At 45.0% G+C, this 13,352-nt stretch overlaps 1 protein-coding gene across 1 annotated transcript in view; it reads right to left on the reverse strand.

The window, feature by feature from the left end:
- The window catches only part of HAO1 (hydroxyacid oxidase 1), a 65,344-nt gene extending 54,311 nt beyond the window's left edge, over positions 1-11,033 (reverse strand). The window contains exons 1-2 of the mRNA XM_075528284.1: positions 10,897-11,033; positions 3,715-3,866 (exon numbers count right to left, since the gene is read on the reverse strand). Coding sequence (XP_075384399.1) covers positions 3,715-3,866; positions 10,897-11,033 — 289 coding nt within the window. The remainder of the gene's footprint in view (positions 1-3,714; positions 3,867-10,896) is intronic.
- Between the last annotated feature and the right edge of the window lie 2,319 nt (positions 11,034-13,352).

Raw genomic sequence — 13,352 nt, forward strand, 5'->3', positions numbered from 1 at the left:
GATATAATTAGTCCATTTTTGATAGCCTATAGTTTGGGCAACTAATTTCCTATTATGGGACATACAGAATTTTTTCCAACTTTTCTCCTACTAAAAATAATAGAGATATGAGTGAATATCATTGAAGATATGGCTTTCTTCAAATTGGTAATTGTTTCCTTGGAATTATTAGAAGAAAATTTACAGTATCACATGGCATTCTCATTGTAAAAGGATTGACAAAAAGAATCACATTATTTTCTAGAAATACTGTAACATGTACACTTCAGTACAGCAGAAATATATTTCCTCATTTAACCCCAACATACTGTACCATGTTAAAATAGTAATAACTTGATATTTGAGGGAAATATTACTGTAATTTACAGTTATTTGATTGTTAGTGAAGTTAAATGTCTTTCACATATTGGTTGACCATTTATTTATATTAGTAAATTTCTCTTTGTGTCTTGTCTAATTATATCTTTTGTGCATTTTGAGTTTGTTACTTTCTTATTCAAATATAAAGGCTATTTACATAGAAAGGTTGTTAATTCTTGATTGTCTCATTTATTTTTTCCATTTTCCATTTACTTTTTATAGCAACTCAAAAACACAAAAGTTAGGGTTATTTTTTGTTTTAATGGTTGACTCCAATGACATCGTGGCTGTTTGGGCTTCAGAAGCTGTAAATCTTCATGGGAGCAAAATGCCTCACCTTTCTCCTACAGAGTGACTTGGAGAATCAAACCACTAAACTCATGCTTCGCAGCCCAATGCACAACCCACTACATCACCATGATGCCTCCAAGGACCTTTGTTGTCCAATTAAGGGAGACAGAAACCCATTTAGTATCCCCTTATTTTTGCCCTTTGTCTTTGCCTCAATTTCAAAAGAGCAGATGTCTGGGATCACAAGGCCCCTTCTCTGTGTGTGGAACCCTGGTGGTGCTGTATTAAGTCTTGAACTGCCAACAGAAAAGTCAACAAGTCGTTCAAACCACCAGCCACTCCACAGAAGAAAAAGAAGGCAGTCTCCCATAAAGATTGAGTCTCAGACATCAGAAGGAGAAGTTCGTCTCTATCAGATTGGCTCATGGCAAATCAGAATTGCTTCCATGTTTGGTTGTTTTGTAGTCATCGTCATTGTCATTGTCCTAATAGCAGCAGTAGCAGCAGCAGCAGCAGCAGCAGCCGTTGTTGTCATTTAAATGTGTGGGTAGTTTGAGAATAAAGAAACAGCTAGTCTCTGACCAGTCTTCACAGACGCTCCACTGGCTCAGTATATATCTCTGGCAGTATTCTCTGGCAGATATTTTAAGAAAGGAGGTGAATCAAGATCCATCATTCTTAGAATTAAAGTGCTATCAATAATATTTCCTTCGTGCTTTTTTTGCCCTACTGGTAGAGTGGTTATGTATTGGGCTGTGACCCTTGTGGTCTCTAGTTCGAAACCACCACAAGCTCCCAAGAGAAAAGATGGGACTTTCTACTCCAGTAAAGAGTAAGATTCTCGGAAACCCACCGGGGGTGGCTATAAGCCAGCATTGACTCCGTGGCAGAGAGTTGGTTTTTATTTGGGCCTAGCAAGCTGCAATCCACAAGGTCAGCAGTTCAAAGCCTCCCGCTGCTCACAGGAGAAAGACGGGGCTTCTACTGCAGTAAAGAGTTGCCGTCTCAGAGACCTGCAGAGGTAGTTCCATCCTGCCCTACAAGGTTGTTAGAGGTTGGCGTCGACCCAATGGCAGTGAGTTTGAGTTGTGTTTTTTACTGGGCATTGAAGGACGCCAAATAGAATCACCAAGTTTTATAAAAATGTATGAAGCAGAATTTGTGGATATTGAATACTATTGCCTTCAAGTGTTCATAGTCTTTCAGGGACTTAGAAGTGAAACAGTTAGCCTGGAAAATGAATTCAGCAGTAGCATTCTCTCGTTCCGTGCTTGCCAGACACTTAGGTTTTATTCCCAGCCAATGTACCTCACCTCACAGGCAGCTACCACCTGCGGTCAGAAGAGGGTTGCTGGTCGCTCTGATGCCTGACAGGTTTCAGCAGAGCTTCCACACTACAATGGACAGGGAAGGAAGGCCTGGGCAGGCTACTTCCCCAAATCAGCCAACGTAAGCCCTGTGTGTAGGTCACAATGATCTGGTCCCACTGGGCTTGGGTTCCCACTGTGAGCATCACCTTAGTTTGAGGAAAGTGGGGAGTACTTTGAAAGGTACAAGTTGAACTTCTACCTCGACCACTATGTAACTGTGTGACCATGTGCAAGTCACTTAATTACTGTGTTTCTGAGACCTTGATGTCACTATGATAATAGCTAATTTTATAGCATGTAAAATATAATGTATTTATGTAATTATGGCTAAATATATACATAAAATACAATATATGAGGGGGTACCTAAAAATGGAATTTTTTCCAAAGCTATGCATTTTTTTATATAAAAACAACCTATCACCTTCAAAGTACTCTCTATTACATTTAATACATTTGTCAAATCTGCAATTCCAAACTTGGGAACATTTTTTAAGATCATCTGTTTGGACAGCTGAGAGCACCTCCCTCATTTTTTACTTCACCTCTTCTACTTCCTCAAATCACTGTCCTTTCATGTCCCTCTTCATTCATGGAAACAAAAAGAAGTCCTGCTGAGTGGGGTCAGGTGAGTAAGGTGTGTAGGGCAAGAGAAGCATGCTGTTTTTTTACCAAAAACCAGCACACTGAGATGGCTGTGTGAGCAGGTGCATTGTCGTGGTGGCAAAACCAGTCCCCTGTCTGCCACAAATCAGGCCATTTTTGTCTCACACTGTTAGGCTATCTTTTCAGAACCTCTAAATACAAAGCTGATTAACAGTCTGACCTGGTGCAATGAACTCCAAATGCTCTATGAGTCGACATGTTTGTCTGTTCCAGAGGTTGACAGATGTCCAGAATGAGTTTTGCCATCAATCAACATTTCACCTTTTTTTAAATGAGAAAACCACCCATGCATTTGAGTTGTTCACATTGGGCTGTTCTTTAAAAGTGTGTTCAGCATCACAACTCTTTCTGCAGCATTTTTCCTGAGTAGGAAACAAAATCTCACTGCTGTACACCGTTGTCTTAAATTGGCCATCACGAAAAACGAGGTTTGAGTGAAACTGCTTTCACAAAAAAATTCAACTGTGACCAGAGAGAACCTTCCCAGGCACCAATCACTGGGTGCACTAACTCAGAGAAAGTTGCTGGATGCTGGCCTAGTTGAAAAAATGAACACTTTGAAAGTTCTGCTCCACCCAGTGCAATGCCGGTTTTTTGGGGGTACCCCCATCATAATATATAAATAATTATAATACATAATAATATAATTATAACAATAAAACCATATAATCATAACAAATACTTATTAAGCCATTATTCTACACCAGGCACTGTTTTAAATATTTTTGGATGTATGAACAAATTTAATCTGTACAACAACCCACAAAGCTACCTACTATGTTTATCCCCATTCTATGGCTCAGGAGATTGAACCACAGAGAGAAAATCCTACTGAGAGCCGCACAGCTAGAAAGGGTTGGGGGGACAGGGGAGCAGGATGGTCTAGAACAGGCATCTTGATGACAGAGATACTCACTTCCCTTATTCTGAGTGTAAAACCTTCGAGAAGTGTCTGCCTGGTGCGCAGAAATAGGAAGTGATTAAAGGTTAGTTCCCTTCCGTTCCTGTGGGTAAGCACCGCCTCCTACCTCGCACGGTTGCCAGTTCCCCGTCCACGTGAGCCATGCACTGCATGGCGGTGGCCGCAACACATATTGGCATGCTGACCCTCTGTCCCAAAACAGACACTGACAGGTCGATTTCAGAAACGTTCCGGAGCATCCGTGGATATAGCTTCCACCTAGGATTTAGAAAATAAATAAGTAGAGGCTTCATCAGAATTTAAAAGCAAAGCAGAATTGTGGACATGCTGTAGTCATTTAAAAGAAAAAAAATACTTTTTCTATTCCCATCTAACAAACTACTATGCTAAAACAAGCCAATTTTAGTATCTCTTAGGGTAGAAATTTGGCAGTGAGAGACGGATATATTCCCCAAGATATTTTTCCATTGAGGTTTAATTTAAATGTAGTAGACTTCACACAGTTCCTTAGGTGTTTTTAATTTTTACATGTAGTCCTGTAACCATCACAATTAAGATCTAGTTCTATCATCTGAAACATATCCCCATTTCCCTTTGCAGAGAAACTCTACCCCTACCTTAGTCCCCTGAGAGGACTGCTTTCATTCACTCCACGGGTTTGCTCTTGGAAACTATTTATGAATGGGGTGATTCAATGTGTGACTATGTCAGCTTACTCTTCTTTCATTGAGCATACTTAGAAAGTCATCCATCCATTGTTGCATCCACCAAGAGTCCATCCTTGTGGTTGAGGAGGTGTATGCCACTGTGTGGAGGGAGCACGGTGTGTTTGTGATGCTTCTCGTTTGAAGCCATTACCCTAAAAATCACTCTACAGCACTTCCCACAAGCCATTTTGAAGATAGGACATAGTACAAAGACAGAGAGGTTAGATTTAAATTTAAGAAGGTAGGAGTAAGATTAGTTTAAGATACCGTATGTCTATTTTGCTTGGGTTTTTTTATAAGGTTTAAACAGTAGACACTAGTTTTAGGCAATCATTTTTAAAGTGATACTTTGCGCACTGTCTCCTCTTTGGCTCTTCTCTTGTTCAAGAGTGCTCTTGCAGGTAAGAGGGTGGGGGGCACACACATCCTGCCTGGGTCCGGAGAAGGGACTCCCTCTCAGGTCTCTCTCTGTCAGGTGCTCTCTTGGGATTTCCTGCTCTTGGGCCCTGGGATTTCCTGCAAATACCTGAAACGTCCCCTTTCCCTCATAAAAGTCACTTGGATTACCAAAAATAGAAGATACTTTGGTTTCTTCAAGATCTTTTTACTGCATGCTTAATCGTTGGTGAATGATTACTTTTTAAAACTATATAAATGTATCTGCATATGTATACCTGTTTATAAATGCATATATATGTGTGTGTGTATATATATATATATGACTGAATGTTCTCCTCAAGAATGTTATTTGACAGAAACTGGAATTTGTTTTAAAATCTTTTCACTCTTGAACGTTATTTTAAGTGTCTTTGTTATCTGTTTTGGCATAATAATTACCAATAAACCAACTAAAAATACACTAGTAAAACTGATGAAAGTAATTATCCACCCCCTCCCCAGGGAAATTTATATCTCCTGTATTTGCTTGCGTTTGCTTCTCTCCTTATTCAAAATAAAAACAAAAAACAAATTCACTGCCATTGAGTGAATTCTGGCTCATAGCAACCTATAGGACAGGGTAGTACTGAGCCTATAAGTTTGCTTGTTTTTTAAAATATTTTATTAGGGACTCATACAACTCTGATCACAATCCATATACATATCAATCGTGTAAAACACATCCGTACATTCTTTGCCCTCATCAATCCGAAAGCATTTGCTCTCCACTTAAGCCCTCTGCATCAGGTCCTCATTTTTCCCCTCCCTCCCCGCTCCCCCCTTCCCCCTCCCTCATGAATCCCTGATAATTTACAAATTATTATTTTGTCATATCTTTCCCTGTCCCACGTCTGCCCTCATCCCCCTCTCTGTCGTCCGTCTCCCAGGGAGGAGGTCACATGTAGATCCTTGCAATCGGTTCCCTCTTTCCAACCTACTCACTCTCTACCCTCCCAGTATCGCCCCTCACACCCCTGGTCCTGGAGGTATCATCCGTCCTGGATTCCCTGTGCCTCCAGCTCCTATCTGCACCAGTGTACAGCCTCTGCTCTATCCAGACTTGCAATGTAGAATTCGGATCATGGTAGTTAGGGGTGGGGGGGTGGGGGGGGGGAGGAAGCATCTAAGAACTGGAGGAAAGCTGTATTCTTCATCGGTGCTACTGAGCCTATAAGTTTTTTATAGGGGTAGAAAGTCGCATCTTTCTCGTGGTTTCAAACTGCTGACCTTACGGTAAGCAGCCCAATGTGTAACCACTACACCACCGGGGCTCCTTTTGTTCTCATTAGTAGCTGATGCAATGGAAGAGCGCAGACCGTACTGAGTGTGGATCAAAACCGGTGTGTCTATGCACAGGTGCAGACTAACCCGCAGTCCCTCCCACAGCCTGGAGCTCATCCTTCTTGCAGAAGGAAGGAATCGGTGTGAACGCGGGAAATGTGAGTTATTAGTGGAGAAACCGAGCCAAAGGGACCTTCCAAAGGCAGTACTGGAGGCCTCTTTCCTGTCGCCTGGGGACAGGCAGCTCGGTGGCAGCGCTAAGGTTGTGTACTCCCCTCTGCCTCTGCCCAGCCCCTGGGATGCATCATCAAGAAGTGTTACTGGAGGATCTATGTGCAATTCCTTTGAATGTCGTAATTGTCATTATCTGTGTCACACCACAGGCTCTGTTACTGGAAGGCGCCGTGTCTCCGTGGCCCTTCCCAGCGAGATTCTTCATGTTTCTGCCCAAGGGAAGGCTTCAAACACGCAGCTCCTGCTCCCCGCGCCCCGCAAGGCACCGCAGGGCTTCCCCTCAGCGCTGTGGGTCTGAGTGGCCCCAAACATCTCCCCCAGGCCAGGACGGGTGGGCTCGAACTGCTGATGCAGCCCCACGAAGAGTCCACGACCCCACCAGGGCTCCGAGACCATCATCTGTCCTTGTATTTTAGAATGAGATACCCCGATCCTGCATGCCCGCATTAATATTTATTTAGAGCTGAGCAAACAATGAAAACATTTAGGAGAACACGTAAGTGCAGAGCGTGCGTGCGTGTGTATGCGTGTGTTTGCGCGCGCGCACGAATTGGTATTTTAACATTTTTAACCTCCTTGACAGGACAAGGCTCAAGCCTCCAAGCAGCAGTTTCACGATGTTCCACTTGGTGGCGCCGTCACTTTATCAATGTGTTCTTGCTTCCCCATAAAACTTTCTGTTTCAAGCAAGACAGTGGAGAGTCGTGCACCAATCCGCAAAATACAATTCTGAGGCAACGTTAGATAAAATCAATGGAGTGGGAAATGTGTGTTCTCTAAATAGTCCTCAGCGTGTTGATTGTCTCGAAAGGACGAATACAGCTCACCTTGTCAGAGAGCTTCACAAACTTGCCAAATCCCCTGAGAGCCTTCAAAAACACGAGCGACTTTTTCACAACCAGCCCTGACACGGTCGCTTACTCTGACCTTGCCTTACCCTCCATTTCAGAGAAAGGACATGGAAATACTTGACCCAAGTGGTGAACAAACCTCTTTCAAAGGATGGGGCGGGGATGCATGAGTAAAAGACACGAGAGAGGAGGGACCCCGACACGTGGCTTTGGCCCACACTTCGCCTCCCACACGCCCTCTGAGATCCCCTGGGCTCTGACGCACAGACATACGGGAGGACAGAGTAGAACATGTAAACATTTATGGGCGCAGACAACCTCATCTTTCTCCTGCGGAGCACCAGATGGATTTGAACCCCTGGCCCTGCGTAGCAGCCCAATGCCTGACCAACTGTGCCGCCAGGGACCCCTTCATGCCCAACGAGGACCTCAGATTGAATTTACTAACAAAGCAGACCACAGCAAGCTGTTCCCAGAGCGGGGCCCCTCGGTGGAGGGAAGACACCGTCTCAACACAGGCGTTTACCTGGAGCATGCCCACCGAGCAGGTGGGACGCAGGTGCACCGCTCTCCGCTTCCTCCGCAGGAGCCTTTAACTGGAACCACTTAGAGCACATCAAGCACCACCGGTGTTTGCAATCTTTTCGCCGCTCCTTCTATGCTCCCAGAGCTTTTTGGAGCTGTCTCTTTTACACAAGAGAACAGACAAGGAAGTGACGGGGTCAGCACTAAGCCCATTTTTAAATGCCCGTTGTAAGAAAAGAGAAGCCATCGGGTATGTGGACAGGGCCCTGTGAATGCCCTGAACCTGCGTGGGCGTGGAAGTGGGAGTGGGAGTGGGAGAGAGAGTGGGAGAGAGAGACATCTTGGGGGGTGGGGGCAAGGAGGGGAGGAACTCAAATATTATATAAATAAAATGGCAGAGCAAGAGCGGAAGGGGAGAAGGAAAATCATAATCCCTGCCGTAGGGCCAGTGTATAAAATCTTACATCTTCAAAGCTATTTTTTCAGTGGCGAAGCAGAGAGCCGTGCGCCCACCCTTGCTGACAAGCAGCAGCGTGCTTCTGCTGCACTGCATGTTAACCTGTGAGAGGGGAGTCCACACGCCCTCGCCCCCACCCACCTCCTCGAGTTCCAATTGCTTTCCAAATGTTAACGTGAAAGAGCGATATCACTTCTATCGATCGGCTGTGGAAAAGCGCCCTTGAGTGAAGCAGCCGGGAAATAAAAGAGCTTCCTTTTCTAAAACCATAAGGACGTCTAAATGTGCCATGTGTGTCCCTGCGGTGAGAATTCCTGAGAAAGCCTCCCAATCCGCTCAAGCCCCTGTTGGGAAGGACGGACCCCTCAAGGTCACGTGTGCGAGAACATCAGATTCATTCCCATCAGGCAGATGTCCTGGGAGAACCCAACCGTTTCCTCTGGACCATTAACATCCAGACTGGGGGCTCAACACCACCCCCCCACACACACACGCACACACACCAAAGGCGAAAAGCAAGCAAGCCGCTTTCTTAAAGATTCTGCTCTGTATTTCCCGAGCTCACCCATCATCCGCAGCATCAGGCAGCTTAGTTCTGGCTAGAGCTGACTTTCTGAACTTACACAGCTGTTTTGTTTTGATTTTGGGGGGAGCACAAGTCTTCGTCTCCCAAGCAATGGCTCGGGGGGTCACATGAATGGTCCCTGTCCCCAGAACTCCAAAAAGGGGGAGGGCTGGCAGCACTGAGTGCAGAGACGTGCTACTATCATTGCTGGTGATGAAAGGACCCTTTGCTGTCCTTGAGGACCAAGGGCAACCCAGGGTGGGGGTGGGGTGTGTGTGCCACAAATGTCCTAGAAATGGCGTGACTGCCGGTGACCTGACATGTTTTTGCAGTCTTCATTGGAATGAGCATGAGAGCTTTCAGGTGGATTTCCTTTATCTCATCAACCCAAAGCCAGCACAACCCTCACAGAAAACCTAATTTTCATCCCACGTGATGAGCTAGGAGAGAGGCGGGGGAATCAAGGGTCACCTGGCAGTTATACCGCAGGAGGCTTTGAGGTGTCAGATGCCCCGGGAATGGCCCCTAAGGCTTGCTGCAATAACAACTTCCCAAGCAGCTGAGAGGCAACCAGCATCCGCTGTCCTCCAGAGAACGTCACCGGATTGAGTGAGAGAACGTCACCGGATTGAGTGAGCCTTCTCCCCACCGCCAGGTCCTCCACCCTCACAACCTCAGAGCCCAGCAACAGACACTGGAAACATTTCATGGGGCAAGTGTCAGACCAATGGCTCCTTCTTGTCTCTGTCCTGGCCTTAACTTCCGCAGCACAAACAGGAAGAAAACTTGCTGTGGAGTTGAGCCCTGGCGAGTCGATACTCAGTTGCTGCCCTGAAGGATGAACTTGGAAGTCCCCTGAGGTGGAGACTCAGACAATGAACCTCATGGTGGTGATTCCCTTATGGCACCCATGGGGGTAACCAGTTCCTACACACTGAAAATCCGACCCAAACCCACAGCTCTCTGGGCTATTGGTGCCTGGTGGCATTTATGAGCTTGTTTGGGTCTCAGGGGAAATCTGGGACAGAGTCAAGCCTTGAAGGGAGTTTAGGATCTCCTGGATGAAGCAGTTCTTCTTGCTAAGACACACTTCCTTTGGTCTAGTTGGATTTCATCTAACTTACCTATAAAGAGTCCTGGATGGCATAGTGTTCAACTACCAACTGAAGGGCTGGTAGTTCAAACCCAACCAGGCCTGCCAGTCTGCTTCTGAATGGTCACAGCCCGGAAACCCCAGGGGAGCAGTGCTACACTACACAGAAGATGCAAGGGCGCTGGGAGTTGGAATTGACTCCGATGGCAGCGAGTTTTGTCTGCACACAGGGGTCACCATGAGCCACCATGGGCAGGATGACAAAGAACCACAGCGATTTTCATACCGAAAAGTGACTTTGCTCTAGGCGGAAGGAGGAAGCCAGAATGAACGCAGCATGCTTTCCTTTTGAACTTTCCTGCCTTTGATCTTTAATTTATCACCACCCATGAGAACATGTGAAATTCATGGGCGATGTTAATGGCTCTCGAGGAGGATGGATGACGGGCGAGGAGTTCAGGGTAGGGAAGGCCCTGTTCCCTCCCTGCCGAGAGCAAAACGTTTGTGCAGCTGCTGAGAGGGAAACGCACTCCTTTACTATTACTTGACTTCTTGTTGTTGTGACAAACGGAGCCAATAAACCACGAGGCCCACTATCGTGTGCCTTGAAATATGAATGGCAAGGGAAGAGCTAATTTAGGAAGAGAGATGAAGCTTTTGAGAGGAGAGATGAAACAGCCAAGTTCAAAGATGAATGCTACATAGACAAATTGAAATGTAAGGTGAAAGTTTAGACAACAGCAATCAAAGTGAATGATAGGGAAAGCGGCTGGGATGGGAGCTTGTGCGGCAGCAATCGAATCTGGTTCCGCCGGATAAGATGGCTATCTTGTGGGCGCTGACTGTGACAGGGAGGGAAAAAGAAAGGTCTCAGAGCGAAGGAAATGAATTCTCCACAGACTTCCAGGTGAAGAACACGGGAGTTGACTTTTTCCGTCAACTGTTCAAAATTCACAGACTTGTACTATTTTTAAAACCATCTTGAAGTCTAAGATCTTTCACAAGCTCAAAAATTTTCACCACCCAAGGAAGCACCTATCTAGACAAAGAATGATATGCCACTAAAATGAAGGCGGAAATTCTTATTTGGCTGCAACGGGTGTCTGTCGATGACGATAAAATAACAAATTTTCTTACCTGGAAAATGCTGCGATGTTATCAGCCAATGTTTCCTGATCATTTGCCCCAGACTTATAATAGTCATATATAGACTTTTGCAGAACTAATTTAGCCTGTTGTTCATAATCACTGATACAAACAAGCCGGGGAAACATTGTTGCAGGTGAGTACAGATGCAGGTTAGGGGGGTGTTGGGTTTTTTTCTTCATGCATTGCCTTCTACCCTCTGACAATCCCGTTATTTGTCAATCATTAATAGACATTTTTTTCAAAGTTCAGATTTAGTTCTTGATTGCTTACATCGAAGAGAGTAAACATATGCTTAGACTTTGAAATTTCATTTTCAGGCCAAAGAGCAGCTACATCTCAGTCCCAAGAAGCTGAGGTTGGGGACGTAGATGAATAAAACCAGTCACTCTCTTGTCACCTCTGATTTCTAAGGACCTTGTGTGTGTCTGAGGAGAATAGTGTTCTTTAGGGTTTCCAAGTAGCTGATTTTTCAGAAGTACATCTCAAAATGTGTCTTCCAGGGAACCTATGAGTAACTCAAATTTCTAATGTTTCCTTTTTTTGGCTGAGAGCATTAATCGTTCAAGGAATCCAGAAGGGAATTAGGTTTCTGAAAAACGAAGAGAGAGAGAGAGAGAGAGAGAGAGAGAGAGAGAGAGAGAGAGAGAGAGAGAGAGAGAGAGAGAGAGAAGAGGGGTGAATTAAAAGGTACAAAAAGATGAAGCCACAGGACACTTCATGGCATGGATCAGTCTGTAAAAGACTACCGGGGTGAAATGAGCCAGTGACCAACAGGCAAATACTGTATGAGTGTACCATCATAAAGAAGTAGGAGAAAACAAGACAGAGCCTTTCATACCAGAGGAAACAGATTTTAGAGATTATCAAGTGGGAGAGGATAAGGGAGGGAAATGGAGTGATAGGCTAGAGCAGCAGCTCTCAACTTGTGGGTTATGACCAATTTGGGGGACAAACGACCCTTTCACAGGGGTCACCCAGTTCATAGCAGTAGCAAAATTACAGTTATGAAGTATCAACGAAAATTATTTTATGGTTGGGGTGTCACCACATCATGAGGAACTGTATTAAAGGGTCACAGCATTGGGGAGATGGAGAGCTAGTGGGCTAGAGGATTGACAAGCACTAACTTGGATGAAGGGGGCGATAACATTCCATATAAGATGAAGAAATCGATGAAGGGTGTAAATTGTCAAGGATCCACAATCAAGGTTCATGGAAGCAGCAGTCACGAGATCACGGAATACATGTGTTACATTTATGTGGGTAAATCTACTGCTTAAGATCTCGTGAGAGTATTGAAAAGTCAAGAAGGCACTTTGAGGACTGAGGTGCCCCTGATCCTGGCGGGAGCCAGGCATTCCAAGCCCTGGCATTTTCAAGCACATACGCATGCATATGGTATTTTCATATGCATGCGAAAGGAGGACGTTGAATAAGGAAGACAGAAGAACTGATGAATTTGAATTATGGCGCTAGAAAAGAATATTGAAAATACCATGGACTGCTAAAAGGACAAACCAATCTGTCACAGAAGCAGCACAGCCAGAGTGCTCCTTAGAGGCAAGGATGGCGAGACTTCATCTTATATACGTTGGACATGTTGTCAGGAGAGATCAGTCCCAGGGGGGTGGGGGGGAAGCACCATGCTTGGTAGAGGGGCAAAGCAGAAGAGGTGGGCTCTCAAAAGGATGGATGGACACAGTGGCTGCAGCATGGGCTCTAGCACAGGGACCGTTGGGAGGAGAGCTCCGAACTGGGCCGTGTTTCATTCTGGTGTGCATAGGGTTGCTATGGTCACACACAACAAACATAACAACAAGGGTACACAATAAGAGGGTTTGATAATTGGTTTGAACTGTTGGGCACCAAATTGATGTGAAACATAAACCCCCATTTAAGTCACAATTTTTTAATGTTTTTGATGTAATGACTTAGACAAGATCTTTTACGAAATTGCTGTTGACTTAGCTCTGCCTAAGATTGGTTCTATCATACGCGTCCGTGTCTTTGCTCTTGGCTTGACCTCCAGGCGGGATACCCCTTCACATTTCTTCCATGTTTGAGTCGTACGCATGAAATCCAGCTGCCTGTGAAATCTTTGACTTGGACAAGAAACCATAAGGCCAACTTTAAGAACCACTTGGTTCTTAAAAGTCCTCATTTATCCAAAGGAAATGCCTATGTGCACACACACCAAAATGTTCAATTTCACTAGTCAATAGGAAGCGCACCTCCAAACCACAAGGAGACACCTTCTCATACCCACTAGGAGGGCTATCATCAGAGAAACTGAAAATAATAGCAAAGTGCTGGTAGAAAGGTAGAGGGATTGGAACGCTCACCCATTGTTGGTGGGAATATGAAACATTGCATCATCTGTGAAAAACAGTTGGTGCTTCCTTAAGAAGTTTAACACATAAAATTACCATTGAGTTAATTAGTTT

This window comes from Tenrec ecaudatus, chromosome 12 (genome assembly GCF_050624435.1).
Source record: "Tenrec ecaudatus isolate mTenEca1 chromosome 12, mTenEca1.hap1, whole genome shotgun sequence".
NCBI lineage: Eukaryota > Metazoa > Chordata > Mammalia > Afrosoricida > Tenrecidae > Tenrec > Tenrec ecaudatus.